Below are 24,442 nucleotides of genomic sequence, written 5' to 3'. Positions count from 1 at the left end.
AGATTTTAAAAACTACAATCACTTCCCATTCGCTAATCGTATAGTACGTCAGGATAATCGCTTCCTTATATGGAATTATGTAAATATTATAACGTAGTCGCGCCATCTATTAGACGTTTGGTGGATATTTCGAAGGAAAAGTATATTTTTGCTCAATTCTGGAGCTTTAAGTAAACAGACGAGTCGAGTTTCATCTGGAGACGTTATGTATTTGTTAGAAAATTCGTTTTATCACAAAGATACGAGTCGCCTGTTTACAGAGCGCGTTTAATTAACATGAAGAGTAGATTGCTATTTTCGTTAAAGTGGATGCACTTGCTCCAGTAATTATCTAATCCTGATTCTCTCGAGTTGTATATGAAGATACCTAATAGGAATTACGACTTAATTCATTCTTCTCTCGCCGGATTCACTCCATTATATTGCTTAAGACGGAAATAATTAATTTCCGACCATTGTCTTTATGCAAAACTCATGCTAAATTCCAAACCGGATTTACGAGTGCGTCCATTTCTAATTTGATAAAAATCTACGAAAATAGAGAATTTCAAGAGTTTGGCAAACGAAAAAAAGGTTAATTAAATGCCGAACCGATCCAAAATTCGGCTAATTTTCGGGGAGCGGGGAGTATAAACTTACTTGATAGACAAAGAAAGGATCTGTAGAACGGCCGCCATTCTTTTTTATGATGGCAGCAATTTTTTATCGTTAGTAGCGTAAAATGACCAATTTTTTTTTTTCTAAAGCTAAAAAGACCGGGCCATTTTAGGCAATTACTTTTCATAATGGCCGATTTTTTTTTCAGTGCAACACTGAAAAAATGAACACAGCACGGCCATTTTGTACTACTATTGTGTTTAGGTGTCGGTGAAAAAAAATTAAACAATGCAAGGGCCTAAAATAGCCGCCATTTTGTTTAGTTTGCTGTTGAAACTAAACGTTTCGTTACGCTTTATATCACGCGCAAAATCGAATTATTATTCAAATTTTTGGATTGTTACGTTTGCAATTTTCCTAATTTTTATGTAATTAAATAATAACGCATGTGACACATATTTTGGGAAGATTAAGCCCTGACGTAAGCCAAATTTCTATTCAAATCGTTCGAAATACTTTGTTTCCTGTCAGTGTAGAGAATTTCACAGCTGCCATATTGAAACAAAATGGCGCACTTAATGATTCGTGCAAAAATTACACAAAAAAAAATCTACAAATTTTAATAAAAATATTCAGAAGTAACAGAAATTAACTTCTTACTTAAGCCAAAGTCTGAGGCCTCACACTAAAAAGGCCTTCAGGGCCTCGCTTTTAAATTTATTATTATTTGGTGAAGGTAAAGGCCCTTATATACATTACAGCTGGTGACTGCTATAAGTGTAAATTTAACCCACGAAAAAACAGAACTTTGTACGTTCAAATAAGCTTACAAAACCGTTCACCAGGGGAGACCAGGTTCGATTCTGCTAGTTCCATTTGAAATGGGCGAAACTACTTTAAAAACTTGAAGAATTTTAAAAATGTGTAGTAGTAAACACTAAAAATCGGTGTTTACAGGGTGGAAGTTACGCTTACTGAATACTAATCAAGGCAGCTACTGAATAGGAGTGGATAAGTAATGGACAGATAAGTAATAATTCATACAGATGAAAAATATTTATTTTTTTATTCCGGAAATAGTAAAAAAATCTGCTCTAAAGACTCGAATCTCTCATGAATAAGAAGAAAAACGGAAAACTTTTCCGAAGTTTCGCGGTAGAAAACTGTCTTTTGTGTGTTTGTAAGGACAAGTGTACCAGGCATAAAAGTAGTTCCCCAAGAGGCATAAAAAAAAAGATGTTTTTGACATCAATCATCGACCCGGGCAGCCTTACAATAACAACAATGCTGCTTTTACAAGAGCACTGCTGGCAATTTAAATAAAAATCCTCCGCAATTCACCATCCTCGGCGCGACTTGTCTTAAAGAAACCAAGCCGGTGACGTCACACGGTATCCAAATTACGTCAATATTTGACCGAGTGAATAGAAATGTCAACGTTTGCTTTAACTAGGACGGTAAACTCTGCCCAGATACATCGAGATAATCTTTAAAGATAATCTTGATGAAAGCTTCTAAGATTGGGTATCTTGTTTATATAAAGAAGACGTGGGTTCAGTTTCCGCTTTATCCCGTAAAGTCTTTAATGTACTGCGTCGTAGATACTGTAAATAGTGTGGAACCTTATCTATATCCTCTCAATTCCGCCAGAGATTGATAAATCCCGTACTTTTCACGGGGCGTAAAAAGTGGCACGTGACTAATCTTAATAAATCTCGGACACGTGGACATTTTTTTTTGTTACATTTCGTGTGAGGAATTCGCGAAGAATCTTTAAACTATTGATCACAAGTCAGGAAAAGCGAAAAAATCTAACAGAAAAGCATTATTTCTAGAACACAACTTCGCAACTCTCACCCCCTGATCTAGATCAATATTCCGCGTGTGAAGTGGAACCTTTTAGATGGTCTCTCTTCTTTTTTTCATGTGGAAATCATAGATCAGAATTTCTCCTTTAAATGTACCAATTCGGTAATTTTGAAAGCCAGTCACGTGACTCGGGCGAGACCGGGCTCTCTGCAGTTACAGCCCCTTTAAAGAATTCTTACAGGGGAAAAAAAAGAAAGAAAACTGCGTCTGATTTCTCCTGGTGTTTGCAACCTCTGCTCTCTTCAAGGTTGATCAATTATTTAAGGAGTATCTTGAAGAGAAAGAGGAAAAAAATCTGGTTTATTTTCAAATAAAACTTGTTTCTTCCATTTTACATGAATTGAGTGCTTTGTAAATAAGAAAAAAAGGTAAGCTGCTTTATCCTATATTTCTTTCAAAATTGCCTTTTTTTTTTGGTTGCAACTTGTTGCAATGTCTGAATCCCTGTGAAGGTGAAGTGTGTTACATGCTGATTGTTTCTCACTAAGCTAAACTGTTAAAATTTAGAGAGGTGCTCGGAAGATAGGGATTAAAACTGCAATCTTATATCCAATTACAAGAAAGGTTTGGTCGGGATCGGAGCCTTGGTGCAAACTGCTGATTAATATGCAACAGTCAGAATGATATTGGTTTGTTTCTCCTCTTCAGACATCTTTTGTTACCTATAGTACTATAGTATATTGTACACTACTTAGCCATATCATTTTGGCCATGACAAAATGATATGGCTAAGTAGTGAGGAATGGGTTGGTTTGATGGGATATGGTGATGCAATGTTTGGGTGATGTCTCCCAGGAGGACTTTCTATGGGAAACTGGCATTGTTTGAGTGCTAGACGCATGAAGAAAACCTGGAAAACTCCACAGGACAGCTTGTTAGTTGGGTGCAAGTTTGCACCCAACTAACAAGCTGTCCTGTGGAGTTTTCCACACCTGTTTTAACCAGTGGGGCATAGCCCGCTTGCACTTAATTTAACGCACTCTGTCCCTTGCCTGGGTGAAATCATCCAAGGAAATTTGAGAATTTGACCTGGATTCAAACCTGGTGATACACTGTCTTTACTCTTTGGCCATCTGCAAGCAGCAAATTTTGTGTAGATTCAAATATCACACAATGATCTGTGGATCTTGAAAATTTAAATTATGTAATTAATGCTAGGTGATATTTGGATGTATATGAACTTTTAGTTTTGGTTCCCATCCCTTTGGTACCAGATATGCATCCATCAAATTTATAAGTTAGTATAGTTACAGAGGATTTTTAACATGTAGAGAAGAAGAATTGATAAATATACAAAACCTTTTTATTTGTATCATTTTCAAATTTTACCTATACAGAAATGAAAAAATGAATTTACAGTAGAATGGAAACAATCAGGATGATTCAATGTTATCTGTCCATGATGATATGGTGCAATAAAAGCATAAAACTGAATAGTCTCACTTCCATCTATTTAACTCTTTTCTGTTGTCTGCTTCTATAAATATCTTTGATGGGTGGCACCATGCCTCCGTCTTCTTCTTCGCTTTCTTCATTAGCGCCGTCCTCTCCCACTTTCCTCTTCTTGGTTGCACTGGATGTGGAATTTCCCATTGCTTGAATTGCATGTTCAAATAATTTTTCTCCATCTTTGATTATACCATTTTCTGCAGGTATGGGAGCTAAAAAATTCGAAAATTTCCATTAGAAATCGTTTGCTTGCATGTAAATTTTCTCATTGGATCTCATACTTACGACTTTCTGGAAGAGTGCAGTTCTTGAATATCTCTATAAGGCTATCTACACCGACAAATGGACCCTATGAGATGCATTGTAAAATATCAATATCTAGTATTTACAATGGTATAAAAACAGTAAGCATAAACTTACGTGAAAGCATGTTGGTGGAGGTAAAAGAGTAAGAAGATAGGAAGCTGCTGGAGGAACAGGGAAAACACCTCCCGCGACAGGATGAGCTAAGGTAGCTGGAATATTCATACAAATGAAATTTGTTTTATAAGCTTGTCTACACTAACCAAAGTAATCTTTATACTTCTATATGGGTGTAAAGTTTCCATAAACCCAATTTCAAGTAATGCAAATAAACTTTTGTAAGAAAAAACTTACGATATATCTGCCTGGGTTTGAAAGGAATCATCTGATTAGTGTCGGGACGAGGGAATGCCGGCTTTCTTCCATTCTCGTCGTCGTCGTCCAGAATGGCTTCTCGTTTTACTACTGACGTGGCCGGTAAACTAACTACGTGCTGCTTTGCTAATTCCTAATAAGGAAAGAAACACTGCATCGTAACATAATTCAATAGTAAAGCTCATTCTAAAATTAATATACTCACTCTATAACCTATCGCTTTTAATTCCGACGGAGAACAGGGGTAGAGGTCTAGAAATTTATACCTGTCGACGAGAAGTGCAGTCTCTTTGCCTTCAAACTCTTTCAGCTGGTAGATTCAAGTGGTAAATTAGATATACTTTGAATTGTAGTGAATAATTAAAAGTCGGGTTACTTACGCTTTCAATTATCGCAGCCCTCCTCTTCTCGACTTTTAATATACTAGACAGATCTCCAATGTTAGATTCAAACTCTAGAAATTTATTCCATATTTCTCTGAAAATTAATAAAAAAAACATCTTTAATAAGTTACAAGAATTTATTGGAGAACATGGAAATTAATGAAAATAAGTTCAAAATTAATAATAAACAATAGAGAAAAACTGTTTCCTTCTCATCATTAATTTGTCTGCACACCGGACTGGTCAAATTTCACCAAATTAAATCAATTAGTGTTGAGTAAGTGTTTGCCTTTTTCCTAGTTAAATCATAAACAGTCTAGTAGTTGTACAGTACAGTACAGTACATATGATATAATACTACTTTAACTTATTAAAAGTAGTATCATATGTACTGTACTGTAACAACTACTAGACTGTTTATGATTTAAGTAGGAAAAAGGCGAACACTTACTCAACACTAATTGATTTAATTTGGTGAAATTTATCAAAATGTCTACCAGTAAGTTTTGACGATATATGACCAGCCTCAATTTTCACCAATTGTGGATTAGTCCGACCGACAATGAAGTTGATTATCACGGGCAACAGAGGAGAATGATACTAGTAACCAAATTTCTCATAATACAGAGTCCATAACAGATTTAATCTGGATAAAATATGCTTTGATTGATCCATCAGCAACAATTTGGAGGCTGTCCATAAATTACAAATATAGGTAGTAGTGAGTGGGTGTTCAGGTAATCACTATGACGTGTTACAAAGGGTGATGAATTTACAAAAATGCTACATAATGCTAGAGTCTTGACCTGGGGTAATGGAACATTATCTGGGGTAATACATCATTGCTTTGTACTTTATACCCATAATTAATAAAATAATGTAATGTGTATTACTCTGTGTTGTATCTGGCCTTTTTGTGCTCTCTGAGTGGTAAATGGCCTAAAACCACAAATAAAAAAAACTCTGTGTTGTGTATTATTCCATAGTATAATTAAATGGATTGCTTGACAATATGCATTGTGTAATTTTGAGGGTAGATGTGGTTGGCAGCATCACAGAACATTATAGTGGTATTGAAAAATATAAAAATAGTGCTCTACTTTATGCTTTCTTAGATAGAATAAGAATATCTATGAGCAGGATTCGAATTTATCAAACACTATTTAGATGAGAGAGACTCATACCTTCTGATATAAAGTTAATTTATTTATTTTAGATATTTAATATTAATGTAATTGTCAAAAGCATATTTTAATTACTCCAAATTGATTGATATATATTTACATAGCCTTATCCTATCAATCAATCAATCAATGGGATTATTACGTGACACTACAAGAAGATGACTGGCCTCATTTGCACACAAACACGTTCTTAATTTGCTGTATTCGGCTTGTCGATGGACTTTGCCGTGGTATTGCATTTGAAAAACAGAGATCCATCAAAAAATTTTCACTGTGTTTTAAGATGAAATTACGTAAAAATTTCACAATTTCATTCAATTTACCACTCTTTAACTTGGTTCAAACAAGAAGTTGGCTTACGTCAAACTTGTAAAGAAATATTAAGTTACATCTAATAATTTTTTTCAACATTAATTGATTCTACTTATTATTTATATGATATGCTTTTAAAATTTATGTTAGAAAACTTTAACATTTAGGAGTAGGAAATAAACTCCCGCTGTAGCTACACACACTTGTCTGAATTCATACCACTTGTCAAAGCAGTCCTAGAAGTTACATTTGCCTTTATAGGCTTTCTTTGCTGCTGTTTCCATCTTCATTGCAACCCTTCAAATTCTTTTTCATTTTACCGAATGGATAAAAGTCTCGGAGGCCAAGATCGAGAAATAAAAAGGTCGAGGAAGCATGGTTATGCCGTTTGTAATCAGATATTCACAAACTGAGATACCATATAAATTTTATGCTGCTTGCCTTGTTCTTTGTTCCCCCTTTCTCTAATTGTTCTATTTTTTCTAAACTTAGTGACTGTTTTGGTTTTGGTTATATGGAATATAGCAATGAAATATATGGATGATCAATCTGAAAAGGGGAATGCCTCCCGGGAGGAGTTTCTTGGAAAACTGACCTCTATTTAGGTGTTAGACATGTGAAGAAAATAGAAAACTCCACATGACCAGCCCAATTGGTGAGGTACAAACCTGCGACAGACTACTGGCGTCCAGTGGTTTGATATGCTCAGCCATTGGTGGGTCTAAACTTGTTGACATCTTAAGAGGAAATTTAAAAACCATGTATTTATATATTGTAAGTTATATCAATTCTTACGTACTAAATACACTGTTTGGAAAATTAATTTAGAAACCAGGAATCTTTGACTTCGCTACACAGAACTATTTGGGTTATAGCTAACAGATATTAAGTGTATGTTCCCACAAGTAAATGAGATAAATAAGATAATAAATTAAACATCTATTCAAAACTATAAGCTAAATTATCAACCAAATTCATGGTTGATTTTTATACATATTACCACAAATTACAGTTGGAGTCAATACTGTAGAAGGTTATGCTAAAGTCTAATTTGTATAGTGAAAATATAACTTATTTTGCTTTTGATTCAATTTTAACCTCCCTCTTACATACCGCATTTTACGGACTATAAGACGCACCTTAATTTTTAAGCAATTTTTAAAAAAAATACTTATAAGATGCTATGGACTATAAGACGCACCTCAGTTTTGACCTGACTCAGTTTTGACCTTTCCAGACCTGAATTTTGGAGGCAATTTTTCGAAGAAAAAAGTGTGTCTTATAGTCCGTAAAATACGATAATTAAGAGAAACAGAGAAGTCTATTCCGAGTGCAAATATACTATAAATCTAGTCTTCTTTGGTAATTAGTCGCCAGTTATTTACATATTTATACAAACGACTTGAGACAAAGCACTTTAGAGTGTTCACGTTTATACAAACAGTAACGTAACAGGTTTGGCTATATAATTATTCTAAATTACTTAAATGTCTAGAGAAAAGATTGGTTCGAAGCTCGGAAAGCGTAACTAGTAACATACCTGACGGCCTGCGAGTGTTGCAGATTGGAATCCCGGTCCGAGCCGATCTTCTCTCTAGACATTTTCAAAGTTATTAATTAAGAAAATCGACAATTCTAGTTATTAAATTTTTCACGAGATGGCAACTTTGTCCACCAAATTTTGTTAATCAAGTAATTAAAAACAAGTAAAAAAATCTAGAAGCTTTGGTTATGTAACCAAATTTAAAGTATTCATGTGTGTAGTGTGTACAATTTAATTTAATTTAGCTCATTTGCATAAATGTTAATTACTATATCATCATATTTCTGAATATTGCATTGAACTTTATTAGAAGTGGCTTATGGGATAGGACCGGCGTGTTTGCACGGAGCTCCACACTTAGAGGAATCGAGGTAACCCCATTCAGTAAATGGTCCTTGGTGTCTTGAAAAGGTTAAAATAGTAGCAATAATAAAACTATTTCACAAAAATATTTGATTCTCTAATGTGTGAAAACATAAAATATACACCTTAGGGTGTGTAAAGGGTAAATATGGTCACATATATATGTACAGGTGTACATTTAACTTTAAATTTTGTATATTCTACACTCGTTTTTGTTCTCCAACCAAAGAAGATCCATTAAACGGAATCGAAAACATAGTTGAAATCACTAAAATTTAATTGCTGGAGTGATATAAAATTGTGTTTTGTGTTTATAAATTCTTTTCCGCAGTTGTTTATTACTCCCTCAGGTGGCTGGGAAACATTAAAGAAATATTTTGTGTACTATCGTCTACCATTTTTGCTAAAGAACATCTACCAATCTGGCATAGAATAAGTTAATGTTTTGTTATCATTTTGCAGATCACAATGAATGAATATTGCAGTTAAGAAAGTGTGCTGTAGCATTTGTGATATTGTGCTCAATCAAAAGTTTGAATGAAGAGTATAAAAACTATGCAAGATACTACACTATTGTAGATTTAAGAACCAAACTTACACGGAACGTTCTGCTGCTAGACTCCCCGAAGTCAGGACACGTTCAAATAATACCCTCGTATTATTATCCTCTGGAATAAAGATAATCGTTTGAATAAAGTGATCACAAAATATAATAAACTGCATACAAATGCACACTTACCATTTAAATGTGAAAGATAATCAATATATGCAAGAATGTAGTCTGGATTGTCTGCATACTTTTTTAATCCTAGCTCAAATATTTTGAAAGCGACATTCTTATCCTGTTAGAAGAACACCATGCCGATGAAATATTTTAAAAAATAAAACGAAATTATTCCCGGTGTATCTATTTACCTTACTGCAATAATACTCCATGAGTGCGGCAGAAACGAATATGTGATACTTTGTGCGATTTTCTTCTCTCGCTTTCTTAAACACCGCTCTCGCCGCTTTAATACCTTCCGCCCTCCTCGCAAACTTCATATACTGAATATAAGCCTGTAAAATGTTACATCATTTAATTAAATGTTCTGTTTCCATATTTGTAAAGTCACATTCCACAAAAGGTACGCTACCTACCAAAGTCGGATCGATGTCTGGAATGTCTATAAATTTATTATAAATCTGGTGAACTTTATCATATTTCATTCGTCCCTGAAATTCACAAACATATTTGATTCAGTTCTTCATTACTGAAGTGAACATGTTATTGAAGACGTAATGTTTTGTAATACAGGGTGTCTGAAAAGTTACCATGCAGTGGAAAAGATTTAAGTAAAACTCTTCAGCATCATGTTGCAGATCTCAAACTTCTTCTGAAATTGAGGGCCTACCAGTTTGAGGAGTGTCTGCAACACTGTCCATTTCACAAAATTTGGCTATCAAATTTGGCGTTACTGTGGGGGACTCGTGCATCCGGAAATTGCCGAAACCTTTGTTGCATGGTATCCGTGAAGTTCCCATCATTATGGAACACAAGCTCCACAGGGAATATTTGTTGCTCAATTATCAAAACCTCCATCACTTGGCCAATATGGGCTTGTATCTCACTCTCAGTGAACCAAGTCTGGGCAAATGTGGGTAGGCAATTCCAGTAATGCCATCTACTGCAGAGTAAGTGAACAGTAACATCATCTACTACAAAGTGGAAATGTAGGACATACAACTTACAGATCTTGTACGCAATGCTACACATATAACTTTAATGTCATTACAAATTTCTCACTGCACAGTAACTTTCTGGACACAATGTATATCTTCCAGTTCTACAAACACAGGTAGAAAAGTATTGCAATGTGTGTTCTAAACATAAGTCAATACTTCTGCCGCAAACAAATCTTACCTCCTCAAAATCAGCATAGGCAAAGTACAAAAGTGTGTTTTTCTTAAGAAGTGTAGTCGTCGCTCTTTCGTATATTGCAGCAGCTTCGTCGCTAAACAGTTTGCCGGCATTCATATCCTTTAAAAGACATTTTCAAATATTAGATTTATCTTAATGTAAATAATTGAATTTATAATTTTACAAATGAATGAGATTCCTACAAATCTGCTCTTGTACAGTACATTTAAATACAAATTGTAAGTCAAATTCAGTCAGAGAGATGATTTTGTTAAGTATTCCAAAGGAAATAAAAGTTTAAAAATTGCTGTAAGTCTGAATGTTAGAATCATTCTGTGTGTACATTAAAGTGTTTACAACCTATACATTCGTTAAAATTAAAAACATAACTATAACTTAACCACATAAATATAAATTATAGAAACACGGATCTATAATGAAAATGATTTAAATGTATAACCTACCCCTTTTTCTATTAATAATTTACTTGACATTTCTAGAAAGAGTGCAGCTTCATACCAGATGTCGGGATGATGACCCAAGCACAAAAGGCACTGCTCGTATGCAAACATGACTGTAATAAAATGAACAAACCTATTTATTAATGAACGAATTGCTAGAAATGATTTTCAAAATTGTGCAAACAAAAAATGTTACCTCTTTTAGTAATTGTTGCATGATCTTCTGTTCTTAGAGGATTACTTTTCTCCCAAGCTATATATTTTTTCCATAGTTCAACCTGTATATAGTAGATGGGCATTTCAAAATTTAATAACGAAAAACAAGATACTGTTGTTACTTAGCCAAATTAATCAATACACCTTTATCATTGGATTGAAGTTTAAATAATGCTAATGTTTTTGATCCGCGTATTGGGACAGCTTCGGGCATGGAACGGTCAAAAGCGGAACCGATTAATTTAACTCCAAAATTTGATAAATGTAAGGAAAAACCTACCTGTTTGGACTCTTCGGGAATTCCCTGGGGCGGAACGGAAGGAGCGTTACGATTTAGTCCCCTCGTCACCGCCTCGTATTCCTTCGCCACTCTCCTGGCATTCATGTAGTCTCTACTTCTGTCGGCAACCATCTTATCGGCAATGATGGAATTTATTCCCTGAAACACAGTTTAATTTTTAGGCATGTAAGGTTAACGAAGCTTAAGATACAAAACAATAGGTGCTCACCTGCTCGTAAGAGACATAATCTTTCCATAATTGCTCAATATTGATCATAGGGTTGATGATGCCTCTTTGATATACTTTTCTGACAGCCGTAATTCTCTGGTTCTCGGCATAAGAACCGACGGCTTCACTGAAATTTAAGCAAAGTTATAAGATAATCATTTGTACATGATATTTAAAATCTAAGTCGCATACTTACACACTCTTTAGAAAGTTAACATAATCATTCCAAATAGGATAAGACATAATATCCATCCCCATTTTGTCTAGTGCGAAATCGTATGCTTGTGCCATTTTCTCTCTATATGAAAATTAGTTACAATTAATTCTGTTATTAGTTTAATTTGACAGTTCTTTTAAATCTCCATAAAAGATTCTAAGGTCTAATCATTCGTAGACACAAAGAGGAAGGAGATTGGTTCTCTTAACCAATCTCCGAAGCCTAATGAGAAGTTACGAAAGATATTGTGATCCCAAGAGACTTGTAACTGGCTTCTAAAGTGTATTCATTAATTATGAGAGATTTTGCAGCGGGGACACAACTAGGAGGCAAGCAGTGCATCTGCCCAGGATTCCAGGGAAGGGGTATGTGATTACAGGGAATACGGATGATAACTTATTGGAGCCAGGTAAGAGAGAACCAAGAGGAAAAGATGTATAAGAAGGAAGGCAAACTAGTGGTTGCACGAACCAACTCATCACGTGCCATCAACATGCCAAGATGTTTCTGGTGGTGATGTCAAGATGCAACTAAACTCTGTCACCGGGTGGACCCGGGCAACAGTCTAGGTTCACCCATTGCTCTGTATGCACAAAGAGTCTTTCTCGGAGATAGAAGAACCGTCGTCAGAAAATTCTTTGCGATTAGATCGCAACTTTAAATTCAAAATTCACTACATTAAATCAATACGTTACCTGTACGAGGGTAGAGACATCTTTGTCTCCTTGACATATCCCAAATAGCAACGCCACAAGTCAATGTTAAGCACTCTCATGAGACATCTTTGAAATAGCTGAATTTTATATAGAACACGAGTTAAAAAATGTTATAAGGACGAGGTTTAGTGTTTTATAAGTCAGTAAGACAACAAGAATTGTTACAGAACTTACCTTCTCTACTCTATCAAAATTCCGAGACTTCATCTGTAACATAAAAAGTTTAGAATTAATTACAGATGACGATGATAAATGAATGCACAATCAATTAAATCAGTAATTCTGTGAATGAGGGATTATAAGATACAATACAATAATTTAAAAAGTCCAAAAATTATTATAAAAAATTCCTTTAAAGCTTCCCTGCAGTTACTCTTACCACATTTTTATAGAAGAAAAATAATTTTTCTGGAATTTAAATAAAACATTTCAGCAGATGAACAAACAATTTCCTTTCTAAAACTGGTTAACGAAGCAGAAAAGTCGATTAATTTAACTAAAATCGACAGGAAATCGTCCATCCTCCGATTTTTAAGCGCAATTTCAGCTTTAAAGATTGATATTTTAAATGAAATGCATAAAATAGTCACATCGGCAGTCAAAAATCATATAAAACTTCACCAACACGCGAAACTTTCAAGGTTATTGGAGGAATTCGTCGATGGTTAGGGACGTGATTCAATAGAGGATGCATCGCAGTGTGTAGATAGTGGCAAAACTTCTCCAGATAAAGCTACCCCCCTGTAGAGTCGTCACATCAATCAATCCACCAATAAATCAAAGTAAACTTTTGCTTACGAGGTAAATGGGGAAACACGATTTTCCACTTTGCAGTGATTTGTTATATACACACGTTTCCCCCTTAAGATTCCTCTCCGAAATATGTCAAATAAATCGCCAGAAATTTGATATTATCACTTATCAAAACATAACCTTTCATTATTTCTAACATTTATGCGTCGTCTGACCGTTACCGATAGCGGAAATCCGGTGGTAACCTCGTTCGTCCGGAAATTCGCCGCCTTTACCTTGTATAATGCGTACGTCTCCTTTGCTTATAAGCGAGAAATTCGTGTGATAAATTGCTACTTTTGTGCGGGAAATGCTTCTAGAAAACTGCGTTTTCTATAAAAGAATAAAGATTTCAATCATTTGTTTAATAGTTTATTGATAAAACAGTGTTCTCGCCACGTGTTGAATCTATCACCTCGGAGATGAAAACATTTAACTGTATTTTACACAGTAAAAACACAGTTTCTTTCGAAAATTCTCGGTAATTTTACGTGTATAATTACGTCTGTACAAGTGTATTAATTATCTACACACTATCTCGAACGTAGCGCGTGTTCGAGATAAACAGATCATCCTAATTAAATGTTAACCCCAATTAAAATTTAGTTAAATAATTCGTAAAATTGATAAAAATAACAATAAAATATTCAATTAAGTAATTGCAGTTTGAAGTTTTAATAGAAATTTACATTCGTCCATTGCGTTGGATCCACGTTCAATCACACTCAGTTATATAAGCTATACAATTGTTATGCTTGAGTAAGTTGATGAACACGTTCACATTATATTCAATAGATACGTTCAATCAGTAGTATAGTACACCATTGTTTTACTCGGAGTAACTGGAGCTCAGATTATGGGATCATCTTTAGTGCAAGACGGGTGTTCAATGGTCTTTGAACTCTTTCTGAACAATTTTGTTATAGATTTTCTTCCTAAACGTTACACTTTCGTGCTAATTTCCTAGTAAAATATATTCTGTAGAAATATATACACCCTTAAAGGATATACGCGAAGTCTTCAACAGGCTCTCGTGATGGTCATCATAATCACCATCAGTTAATTATTAAAATTAAAAAAAAAAAAAAAAATGTAGTTTTTAAATTTTGAAATGTTAGGATGATAGAAACCGTTACTACGAAAATTACGAATATTTTTGACACCAAAACCATTATTTTAACGTGTTTTATTGTTGTGGTAGGCACACTGAAATCAATCATGGACACGATGACCTCGATTTAAAGACATTTTCAAACGAACGTGTTAAGATTCCTTCACGGATGATAATTATTCACGAAAGTATCCCCGAAGTGAATAATTATGGGTAAGGTAATATAGGATAAGATAGGATTGATGGAATAAGGCGATCTGTCAAGAGAAGGTGCCTCAAGAAAAGACTGGGCCCCATTTAGGTGTTACACACGTGAAAATATCCCGGAAAACTCCACGTGATCAGGTGTGAACTGCAACTAATACCCCAAGAGTAAGGTATGAAATATCCACGAACGTGAGAAAATTAATTTAAGAATGGTGTTAACTCGGAAATTCCAATGGTGTTACTCATTAAATGTGAAAATTGCACTGTGGGATATTCACGAATCTTGTTGGAGATAATTTGATTTCTTAAAATTCACGACAAGTAGCGAAATTGTTTGTGTAAGAAGCTTAAAAATTCGAAGGTCATCATTCTTTTACTATGTTTTAACATTAAGTGTCATGGATAAAGATGTATCAAGCTATAATCCTTAAGCACTCTGCATCAATACGTAATCAGCACACGAGCTTGACTTCGGGATCATGAGAAACAGGCCATTATTCCAGGATTCAATTGTGTGTGTAGGCTTATATTTACGAATTCTAATTTAAAAAATAAAATGCGCCCGAGAGCCTCAACAGGGAATTTTATCTTGAACAATAGCAAAGATGTAGGCCTATCTTGTTCAATTAATCAATGATTTTTATGTGAATAATTATACAACTATAATTATTTAGCCGTGTCTAGATTATAATTTGTCATCACTGATGAAGGAAATATCGATTAAATTTTTATTATTTTTTCGTGTTACTCCCTTTGCAAAATAAGCAAATAAGTTGCTTAAAATGTAACTAATGATACATTCCGATATATTAGGAATATTTATTGGATTAAACAAAGAATTTGATGGTTATTAACATGAAAAATACTTGTTTAGTTAGTGATGATAGAGGAAATGAAGCATTCATCTTTTGAAAAGGTATCTTCAGTCCATGTATGTTTAAAAATCATATAACTATATGTTATGTTATGCAATTACTTCTGTACCATAGCGTAACAACATGAAATGTTCTCAAGAAATTCATGCATCAGTGTACATTGATCGTAGTGGTACTATACATCAACTAAGACTGTAAATAACGAAACTGTAAATCAATTGAATCTATCTTGCCCTAATTTTTCTCATTTTTTTATCTCCACGGTAAATTAATAACAAAATGTTTTGTATATTACCATTTCATTCTGTCTTCTATATATTGTATCCCCAGGAAGTAATTCTTTAACATATTGTTAGGATTCTTTCCAACTGTGTCTAATCATTATTTTTCTTTTCATTTTCCTCTTTTTTTTGCCCCACGAGCAGTAAGAAGACCTTTAAAATCATACTCGTTGTGGGTTGGTTGAGACACGAGGGGAGTGACCGAGTGGCTGGGCCCAACATACGTGGATAGACCCTCCTCAAAAAATTCCCATTGCTCGTCGGATACAATCCTGGAGCCCGAGGCCGTAGGCTGGCAATTTGTTCCATTAAAACTGAATAAGTTCTACTATATTACTTTGCCAGTAGGTTCAAATGCACAGACTCCAATTACTGATCTTAGCGTTTTAACATTAACAAAATTCAATTGGCTCGAGACATTTGCCTTTCCATTTGCTATAGCAGCTGGATGGCCAAGGTGATAATTGCAACTGCTTACCATTCTAGATGACTTGAGTTTGAGTCTGGGTTGGCTTAGAAATATTCTTGATGGACTGACTTGCATATATGAGGTCCCCTTGTTTGCCACCAGATGCTCTTGTTATGGGTATGACTAAAACCAAAATCGGCTCTCTTGGTACTCATAAAGTTGAAAAATGAACACCAAAAAATGTTCTCAATTATTTTTAATGCTATTATTTAACTCGCATTGTATGATGTCCTCAAAATTTTCATCTGCTTCTAATTAAAAATGAATGCTGAAACTTTGGGGAATAACTGATCCTGACAGCAATGCATTTTAATGTTTTAAGGGAGAGGCCAGACCCCAAAACCCAATAAACAATATGCAAATGCCTGTGTGTAAATGCATTGTAGTGACATAAACAATGGAGCGAGGTCACACCACCATTCCTCACCTCCAATCTTAAAAAAATGCTTTAGTTGGTCATGTTTTTCAAGTTTAAATATTAAAATTATTTCTATTAGTAGTTTAGTTTCTGTTTATGGATTTACTGTATGTTATATGAGTCATTTTACTCAGTTCATTAACATTTATTTATCACACATACATTCCACGTCAGTCACTAGCAGCCCACAACCCTTGAAGCATTGGCAACATAATTTTATTTTCCCGTTTTCTGTCTTGTGCTATTATGCAACCCTAAGTCAATATTCACGACGAAGAACACTCAAACTAAACTTGACCAGTGAAAACACGAGAATAAACTATACATTACTAGTCTGAATATACTGTATTATTTTAATACCTAGCATACCAGAGTTATGGAGGATGTTGTTACTCGGCAAGCTTAAAGACTATAACTCCATAACAAAAAATATATGCAACCAGCGTCGTAACTAGTCTTTTATGCACCCGGTGCGAGCTTCTGTAACTACGCCCCAAAACTATGATATAAAACTTGGTCCAAGTCATTTCTACGCCCTGTGCCCGAGCACCGCCCTAGTTACGGCACTGTATGCAACCCACCTTACCATCAATCTGTGTGATTGTTTCAAGCCTTCTGATCTCATTACAGTTTCCCTATTTCGTACGATAATCTCCCTTCTGTGTCTTGAATAATTATTATACATTAAAATTGTTATTAAATAAAATATTTACAATGTTCACAGAATGTTCTTGTTATAGAAAATTTTGAAAGTTTCAATGTAATTATTTAACTGAATGATCTAGATTGTTTACAACTAAGAAGGTATCTTTTAAACAAAACTGTATTAAAAAAACTGAACACGAAACATCCAAATTAAATGAATTTAATGGACTAATGGTTAATATGACGCATTGGCTAATCAAGAGTGTATAGCAGATTGCAATTTCATTACAATCTGCTATACACTCTGTTTAGTTTGGGTGAGAGAGAATGGTATTTTGATTTATACTCTTCGTAACATATTAAAGAGAGTGAGTTGGATTAAACTTACGACAACCATTTCTAAACTTCCAAAAGGAGGGTATCGTGATCGTATCAACAAACTATTACATATATCAGGGGTGGCCAAACCTGGTCACTATAAGAGACATATCAGAAATATGAGAACTGCAATCTATATTGGAGTATTTTATATATAATCTATATACATAGAGAAATAGCAACCCCTATTAATGAAACCCCTTTATTACCTAGAAGTAGGGATCCAATATAAAGAAGCTGCAGTTCTGGCCACCTTAGACACACACATTACCCAAAATATAGATTTTTCAAATTCCTTGTTAGTTTGAGTATTTAGGATTCAGACAAAATTTATTCAGGGCACTCTATGCCTTACCACCATTGTCATAAAGCAAGTACCTTGCTGCATCACTAAATTCCTCCTAGTAACTACCCAGTATAAAAGACTAGATTTTGCAGATTTTTCTCATACAGATGGGTGTTTCTTGACAGGGAATCTTGCTCTAAAACCACTGTCCTCCTGTATGTTTCGTTTAGTCAAGCTATTGAAAAACTTTAACTTACATGTAATTTTTTTTGATATGCTACATAATTGTTTTCAGACAGACCAGGAAAAGGAAGACAAATTAACTTCAACTTTGAAGTGCCACCCAACAGAGGAGAGAGGCCTCAAAAACCAGATTTCTTGCCATCCTATTTGGGTGTAAGCTTCCCACACCATTAGGCCGACACTCGTGACTAACCGATTTGCATGGATTTTTAGTTTTAATCAATCTAAAATTTATCTGAGATAATTATAACAATTGTATTTGTACCTTTCTTTATATTTAAACAGTTACACTTTTATTTGTCCAGTTAATTTAAATACAAATTTATGCTGTAACTTTGAAAGTAGTCTATGCAGATAAAATTAAACAAGTTCAAGTTACCCTAATGTAGTTTAATGTAAAATTAATTCAGAAATTGATACAAAAGTAACAATCGATCGTAACGGCCTACTTAGTATTGGACAAAACACTTGCCAATATTTTTCTTTTATCATATTTCAAGCCGACAGTGTCCATAGTATTGGATTTGTTTGTATCGTGTTGAATTTCAAGGGGCTATATTTTGTCCATTATGTGCAGACATGACTTGCATGACTGGCCTAAGTGAGAAATGAAAACAATACTTTTGGCCAAACTGCCCGTAAAAATGAGCATGGCATTTCAAATCGAGCCGAATCTGAACGAGAAAAACACCCGAACTACTCTCAATGGGTACTATACCTTAAATTGAAATTAGGAAGATCCACATATCCTAAATCTTCCAATTGAAGAATATCCTGATAAATTCAATAAATCACAAACTGAAGATTGACACGATGTGACTTCAAAAAGATTTAACAGCATCGATAATAGTAAAAGACTAAAAACAGCTATTAGGAAGTGCCTTAGCAATTTATAACAGTCGACACCAGAGACAACATAGCGGAGAATATAGGAAATTAATGGAGAGAACGAAGGAGCTTCACAAGATAACTTCCAATTAACACACAGAGATGCCATGATCATTTTGTACAGTACATACAATACAAAGAAAACATTTTTGAACTTTCTAAAACTGAATTATTCTTTCACCAAAATCATTTACTCATACAATGCTTTCCATTTCTGAAATTAATTTATCTACTTTGCCTTCTTTGAGAAAAACTAAAGATAAATTCATACAACTGATTACAATTGTAATGATCTAACACAGTGCAAAGAATTATAGTCTAATCTGAGCCGAATCAGTAGTATCAATAGTTAAACTAATGCCCGAAAAATAAAAAAAAACATTAAATTTGACTAAAAATCAAAAATTTGTGTAGGCAGGGAGATAATTTTTAATGCTTTTATCTCAAATGTATTCTATAGTTGTGTGTTATTTATCATTAGACTGGGCTAGGACTATTTAATTATCTTAAGCATTAAGAAGTCTCTCAAGTTATCATCAAGTGCACTTAAACAGATAGTAAAAGTATGTTAGTGTGCTTTAAGAATGAATTTTAGCAATGTTTTTTAATCTTTATAAATTAACATTATCGTCCAAACAAAATGACTACAGTCTATTTATTCACTGTAACTTTGTGCTTGAAAGAAAACAGTGGACAAAATGTATCTTTTCACACTACCCATCTCATTGTAGAAGCAACAGTAGCGTTCTAATAAATAGGTTAATATCGTTAATCATTATAAATTTAGTCTCAGAGACAAGCTGTAGCAAAGAATACTGCTTTCGCAAACTATTTCTTGCACAAGTTAGAGCAAATAGACTGTAATTTCAAAAATATCAGAAAGACTACAGATAATGATGTTATTCAAAGACAATTCGCTAGATACGGTTGCTTGACTTTTTTAAAATGGAACTACCATAAGATACATATTTGATGATTGTGAACTTGGGAAAAAGTACAAACAAAAAGTTATACAAGCAAATGAGAACGAGTGTATGGTTTAATGTTCCTTAAATATAATACACAATGCACTGGTGATATTTAAACATACCTTTTATTACACTTTAACCAATCAAAGATAATGCTCGATTTAGCACAACCTTATTTCACCATCCTTTCGCTTTATTATAGATAGAAGAAATTTTTGTGGTTGCAGTCAGAATCATCATCTGTTCTTCAACTAGAAACCTGTTTAACCGTTCCAAGTCTGCATTGTGGATAGTTTCCTCTAAGATGTGCCAGATACTTTGCACAGGAAATAAATTGAGACTGCAAACAGGTAATGGGAAAAACATTTATTCGGTTTTCCTCATAAAATGGGACCCAGAATTATACCACCAAAAAATGCTTGGGGCACATCCAAAGACTTTGACGGCAAGGACGGGACACAGATTTAGACATTATGCATTGAAATGTACAGTATTGTTGCAGAAATGTAGCTGCCTCATTCTGTGTGTTCCTGCAGTTTGTGAGCATAACGATCTGGATGGTTTTGTTCCGCATTGATCCAGATTACATATCTATTTTTCCATATTTAAAATGAAACTTCCTACCATAAAATGCAATTCCATTTTGCTAATGCTCACTTCAAGAGGTCTCTGGGTCACAAGATGCAGTGGCACTTATGAGGTTTAGGTATGCATTCTTTTAGCTTTGTAAATTCTGAACTTCAATCTTCTGACACATCTTCATACTGTACTTTAAGATCTTTATCAAACCTTTCTTTAACCCAAGTGCAAAAATGCATATGGTTACTAGAATACAGCAATGCAACTGGCACATTTTGCATGCAGTAATAATCTGTTTCTTGCCTAGAGTCTTTGCCAGATGTATAATTCAAGTTTCTCTTAATGCTCGATAAAATTTCAGATTACGGACTTGGACAAATGCAGTTCAACATTGACGGTGTGCTCCGATGCCCCTTCAACAATGAAGTAAACGTTCACATCTCTCTACACCAATCGCTCTTTCCACTTGGCATTTGAGTGGCAAGATTATATTTTGTGTTCTGTTTTTTTTTTTATACATAGCACATCTAGTAATATGCAAACTTTGGATAAATTTATATATTTAGATGTGCTATTATATAGACAAACACCCCCCACTGCACATGACCAAGTCTAGTGAAATGTGTCGGGACAGAAATAAATTATGTTTATGTTAAAATATCACCCAAAGTGCATTGTATTCTACATTTTTCATTCATATCTTTTCCTCGCAAACATTGGAATGGTTGAACCAGGATTGTAAATAATGATTTTTAAGAGCGACTGAATTGGATTAACGGAATAATGCAACTCAACCTTTGGGCAATTTGCCACGGGAGGATACTTCTAGGAAGGATTTTCTATGGGAAATGCCAAAGATGATGTCTCTTGAAAGGATTTTTTATGAGAAACTGGACCTAGGTAGGTGTTAAGCAAAAGAAGGCTGGGAAAACACCAGTGGTGTAGCGAGGGGGGCAAGGGGCTGTATCATGCCCTGGGCGCCACTTGCAAAGGGGTGCTCAAACGGTCTCCAAGACAAACTATATGTGTTTCTGGAGGGGCGCCAATAAAGTGTTGTGCCCCGGGCACCAGTTATGTTCACTACACCACTAGAAAACACAGTGAAGTGCAAATCCACAACCAACTACCAGCATTCGGGTTTCATTTACTCAAATTTTTACGAGAGATATTTTAAAATTTTAGTAGTAGTATCAGTATATTTTTACATTATTAAAACTTAAAAAGAAAAAAAACTGAGTCAAGACAGACTATAATAGACCAGTTAAGTAATGCTAAAATCCCAAAACTTTCACTATGGTGCTGCCCTCTATTAGTAATAACATAAACTACCCATAGAAATTTTAATATATTATATTTAAAATTTATGATTATATTGTTTTTGTAAAACTGCCTTTTCTTTCTATAACAATTTAAAATAATTTGTAATTCCAAAAATGAATTCAAAATAAAAAACCGGCTGATCATTTTAAATTTATATAAAATTAAATATTCACGTAAGGAAAGAAAATTTGTTCCCCAAAACTTGGGTGAAGCGGGTGTCAAGATGATCTGAAATTCTGAAAACTGAAGAACTTTCGCCTTTTAAATTTATCATCATATGGGTGTATCAAAAATTAATGTTTCCTAATCTTTTTTTGGGGACGATGCAAGGATTTTCGAGATTCCGCGGGCCCTCTGCACAAGCTGGTCCTGTCACTTAACAGCTGGCCCGAGCATAAGATTCATTCGTGAAAAGCACGCACGAGTGATTATGTCTAAAGTGATTACCGAATACTCAAAGTATGAAGTGTGATTTGAAGCAGGAATCATATGAAATTTATTGAGAGCTGGCAACTGTGTGTGGAAATGCTGTAATGCATGTGTAGCAAGTGTGACTTTAGTGAAAATTTGATTCTGAATGGCTAATGTGTGATAAGGAAAAACGTGGTCATCTGTCAACTTCACGCAAACGCATTCCCTGTGTTCGTGAAGCTGTTCAAGCAACTGGAAGAGTCACCATAAACAAACTGAAGGATATGTTCAGATGTTCGTACAAGATGGAGCGGAACATTATCCATAAGCTTTAAACTAATCTCGTCTACTAGTACTTTATCAATTAACAGGACTTATTATACTGGATTTATGGATGCAGCAATTAGGTCTTACAGATCAGAAATAATATTGTTTATTTAAATCACATACACTTTAACATTGTGTTTCGGACCTGTTTGTCCCTTGTCGGCAGGCATTTAAAAGACATTTTAAATTCTGGGTTTTTAAACACGTTCCTAATTCCGAGCATATTCAAAATTGATATTAATCAAATAATTCCATACGTATTCATCATTGATTGTTCACGTTCACATTCACTTAAACTTCTGAAGTTTAACTGCACGTCGAACAACAGTAGCAACAAGTTAACATTATCTCTGGGTCTAGGAAGCAAACCATTAATTGACCGTTGCTACACACTCAATTACATAAGTGGATCTAATTCTTGCCGATCTTGTGCAAGCCAGACTCACAACAGGGTCAGCTAGCATGGTGAGAAGTAGGTAACTCAAATTATTCATGACAAACTTCACCATGAGCTCTACAGTTGCATTACGTATATTCTTCCTTATCATACAGGCATTAATAACAACAGTGCAAAGATTAGTAAATCAAATAGTAGTAATGTACACATTGTATCTGGCAGCTTTCTATAATATTATGTAACCAGATTAATACAATAATAAGTGTCATTTTTTTTAATAAAATAAAATCTAAAAACCTACATCATGGGTCAGAAGCTTCAAAAACATCAATATTTTATATCCGAACCATATATAATTCTGTTCGATAGTTTGTTAGGAGCCGAAAATATCTTGACTTTTGTCTAACTCAGTACATTCAATCAATTGACTCTTTCCATAAAATTGATGATTGTCAATGAAAATTTTTTGATCAATCATATTCTAACTCTATTTCTGTCACAGAGTATGACAAGGACAACATTTCCCTTCGGTTAATATTCATTTCATTTATCTGTAGTAATTTGTACATTAATGTAAACCTAACTTTAAAATTAACTTTTCCTTCCTACTTTACAAAAGTCACACAGGTATTTTGTGCTTAGTGGCAGGTATTTCAATTCTACTGCACATATATTAGTACATTCAAGAATAAATCAATTTTTCTCGTAAATAATCAAGTGTAAAAGTGAAATGCCAAATGCTATTTTGTCAAGTATACTCTAAATCTAAGGGTATGTCTCATTGACAGTGTCTGGCAACCACAGGCATGAATGTGCTTCCAAGCGAAGGGGGACAAACTGATTGAAGCAAATGTGCATGGCTGGAGTAAAAGCATTTAGTGTGCAAACGTGCAGGAAGCAGCTACCAAGCAAGTTGATCGCCACTTCCAAAGTAGAAAATAGCTGATTTTGTAGATGAATGAAAACAGAATGACAAATTGTGTATACACTTTAATAATGTTTTACATAATTTAATAATTTCTGATTTTGTAAATGCAACATTTTAAAAATAAAACTTTTTTTAAAACTTATTCTATGAAGATTCTTTATATTTGTTGTGTATCTAGTTAGTGATAATATTTACCTTTCTCAAATTTAACATTTTAATGTTTGTCATATTTTCCATAGCAAGCATTTGACAAAGTCATCTTGCTGCCATTTTGTAAACACGTGTCCACCCCGGACAGAGGTTGCTCGCAAATTGGAAGCGTATACAAAGATTCTTTCTGCTCACAGTCTCTGGATGTTACCATGTAGGACATACCGTAAGTCTAAATTGAAATTTTCGACCGAGAAACCAATCTGTACCGAGCATAAGAAATATACTTTAGTCTATTTCTAAACGTGCTTTTAACTTCGAGTTTGGACTTCTTTTCCAGATCAAACATGGCAGTCCGATAAGTGACAAGAA

The 24,442-nt window shown here is 34.4% G+C and overlaps 1 protein-coding gene across 2 annotated transcripts in view; it reads right to left on the bottom strand.

Annotated features, from left to right (window-relative positions):
- Nucleotides 1-3,751: 3,751 nt before the first annotated feature.
- The window catches only part of su(f) (cleavage stimulation factor subunit su(f)), a 56,706-nt gene continuing 36,015 nt past the window's right edge, over nucleotides 3,752-24,442 (bottom strand). The window contains exons 5-23 of one of the 2 annotated variants that reach the window (XM_067264810.1): nucleotides 12,572-12,604; nucleotides 12,377-12,474; nucleotides 11,661-11,762; nucleotides 11,465-11,591; nucleotides 11,236-11,394; nucleotides 10,936-11,017; nucleotides 10,743-10,852; nucleotides 10,282-10,398; nucleotides 9,519-9,593; nucleotides 9,294-9,437; nucleotides 9,118-9,220; nucleotides 8,977-9,046; nucleotides 8,013-8,066; nucleotides 4,974-5,070; nucleotides 4,799-4,903; nucleotides 4,573-4,726; nucleotides 4,336-4,430; nucleotides 4,201-4,264; nucleotides 3,752-4,127 (exon numbers count right to left, since the gene is read on the bottom strand). In XM_067264810.1, coding sequence (XP_067120911.1) covers nucleotides 3,916-4,127; nucleotides 4,201-4,264; nucleotides 4,336-4,430; nucleotides 4,573-4,726; nucleotides 4,799-4,903; nucleotides 4,974-5,070; nucleotides 8,013-8,066; nucleotides 8,977-9,046; nucleotides 9,118-9,220; nucleotides 9,294-9,437; nucleotides 9,519-9,593; nucleotides 10,282-10,398; nucleotides 10,743-10,852; nucleotides 10,936-11,017; nucleotides 11,236-11,394; nucleotides 11,465-11,591; nucleotides 11,661-11,762; nucleotides 12,377-12,474; nucleotides 12,572-12,604 — 2,001 coding nt within the window. In that variant the 3' untranslated portion in view covers nucleotides 3,752-3,915. The remainder of the gene's footprint in view (nucleotides 4,128-4,200; nucleotides 4,265-4,335; nucleotides 4,431-4,572; nucleotides 4,727-4,798; nucleotides 4,904-4,973; nucleotides 5,071-8,012; nucleotides 8,067-8,976; nucleotides 9,047-9,117; nucleotides 9,221-9,293; nucleotides 9,438-9,518; nucleotides 9,594-10,281; nucleotides 10,399-10,742; nucleotides 10,853-10,935; nucleotides 11,018-11,235; nucleotides 11,395-11,464; nucleotides 11,592-11,660; nucleotides 11,763-12,376; nucleotides 12,475-12,571; nucleotides 12,605-24,442) is intronic. The other variant, XM_067264812.1, reaches the window with a different exon arrangement.

Source organism: Centruroides vittatus, unplaced genomic scaffold (assembly GCF_030686945.1).
Source record: "Centruroides vittatus isolate TY-2023 unplaced genomic scaffold, ASM3068694v2 contig_193, whole genome shotgun sequence".
Classification (NCBI taxonomy): domain Eukaryota; kingdom Metazoa; phylum Arthropoda; class Arachnida; order Scorpiones; family Buthidae; genus Centruroides; species Centruroides vittatus.
Note: the sequence above shows the minus strand (reverse complement) of the source record. Positions and strands in the feature narration are given on the sequence as shown.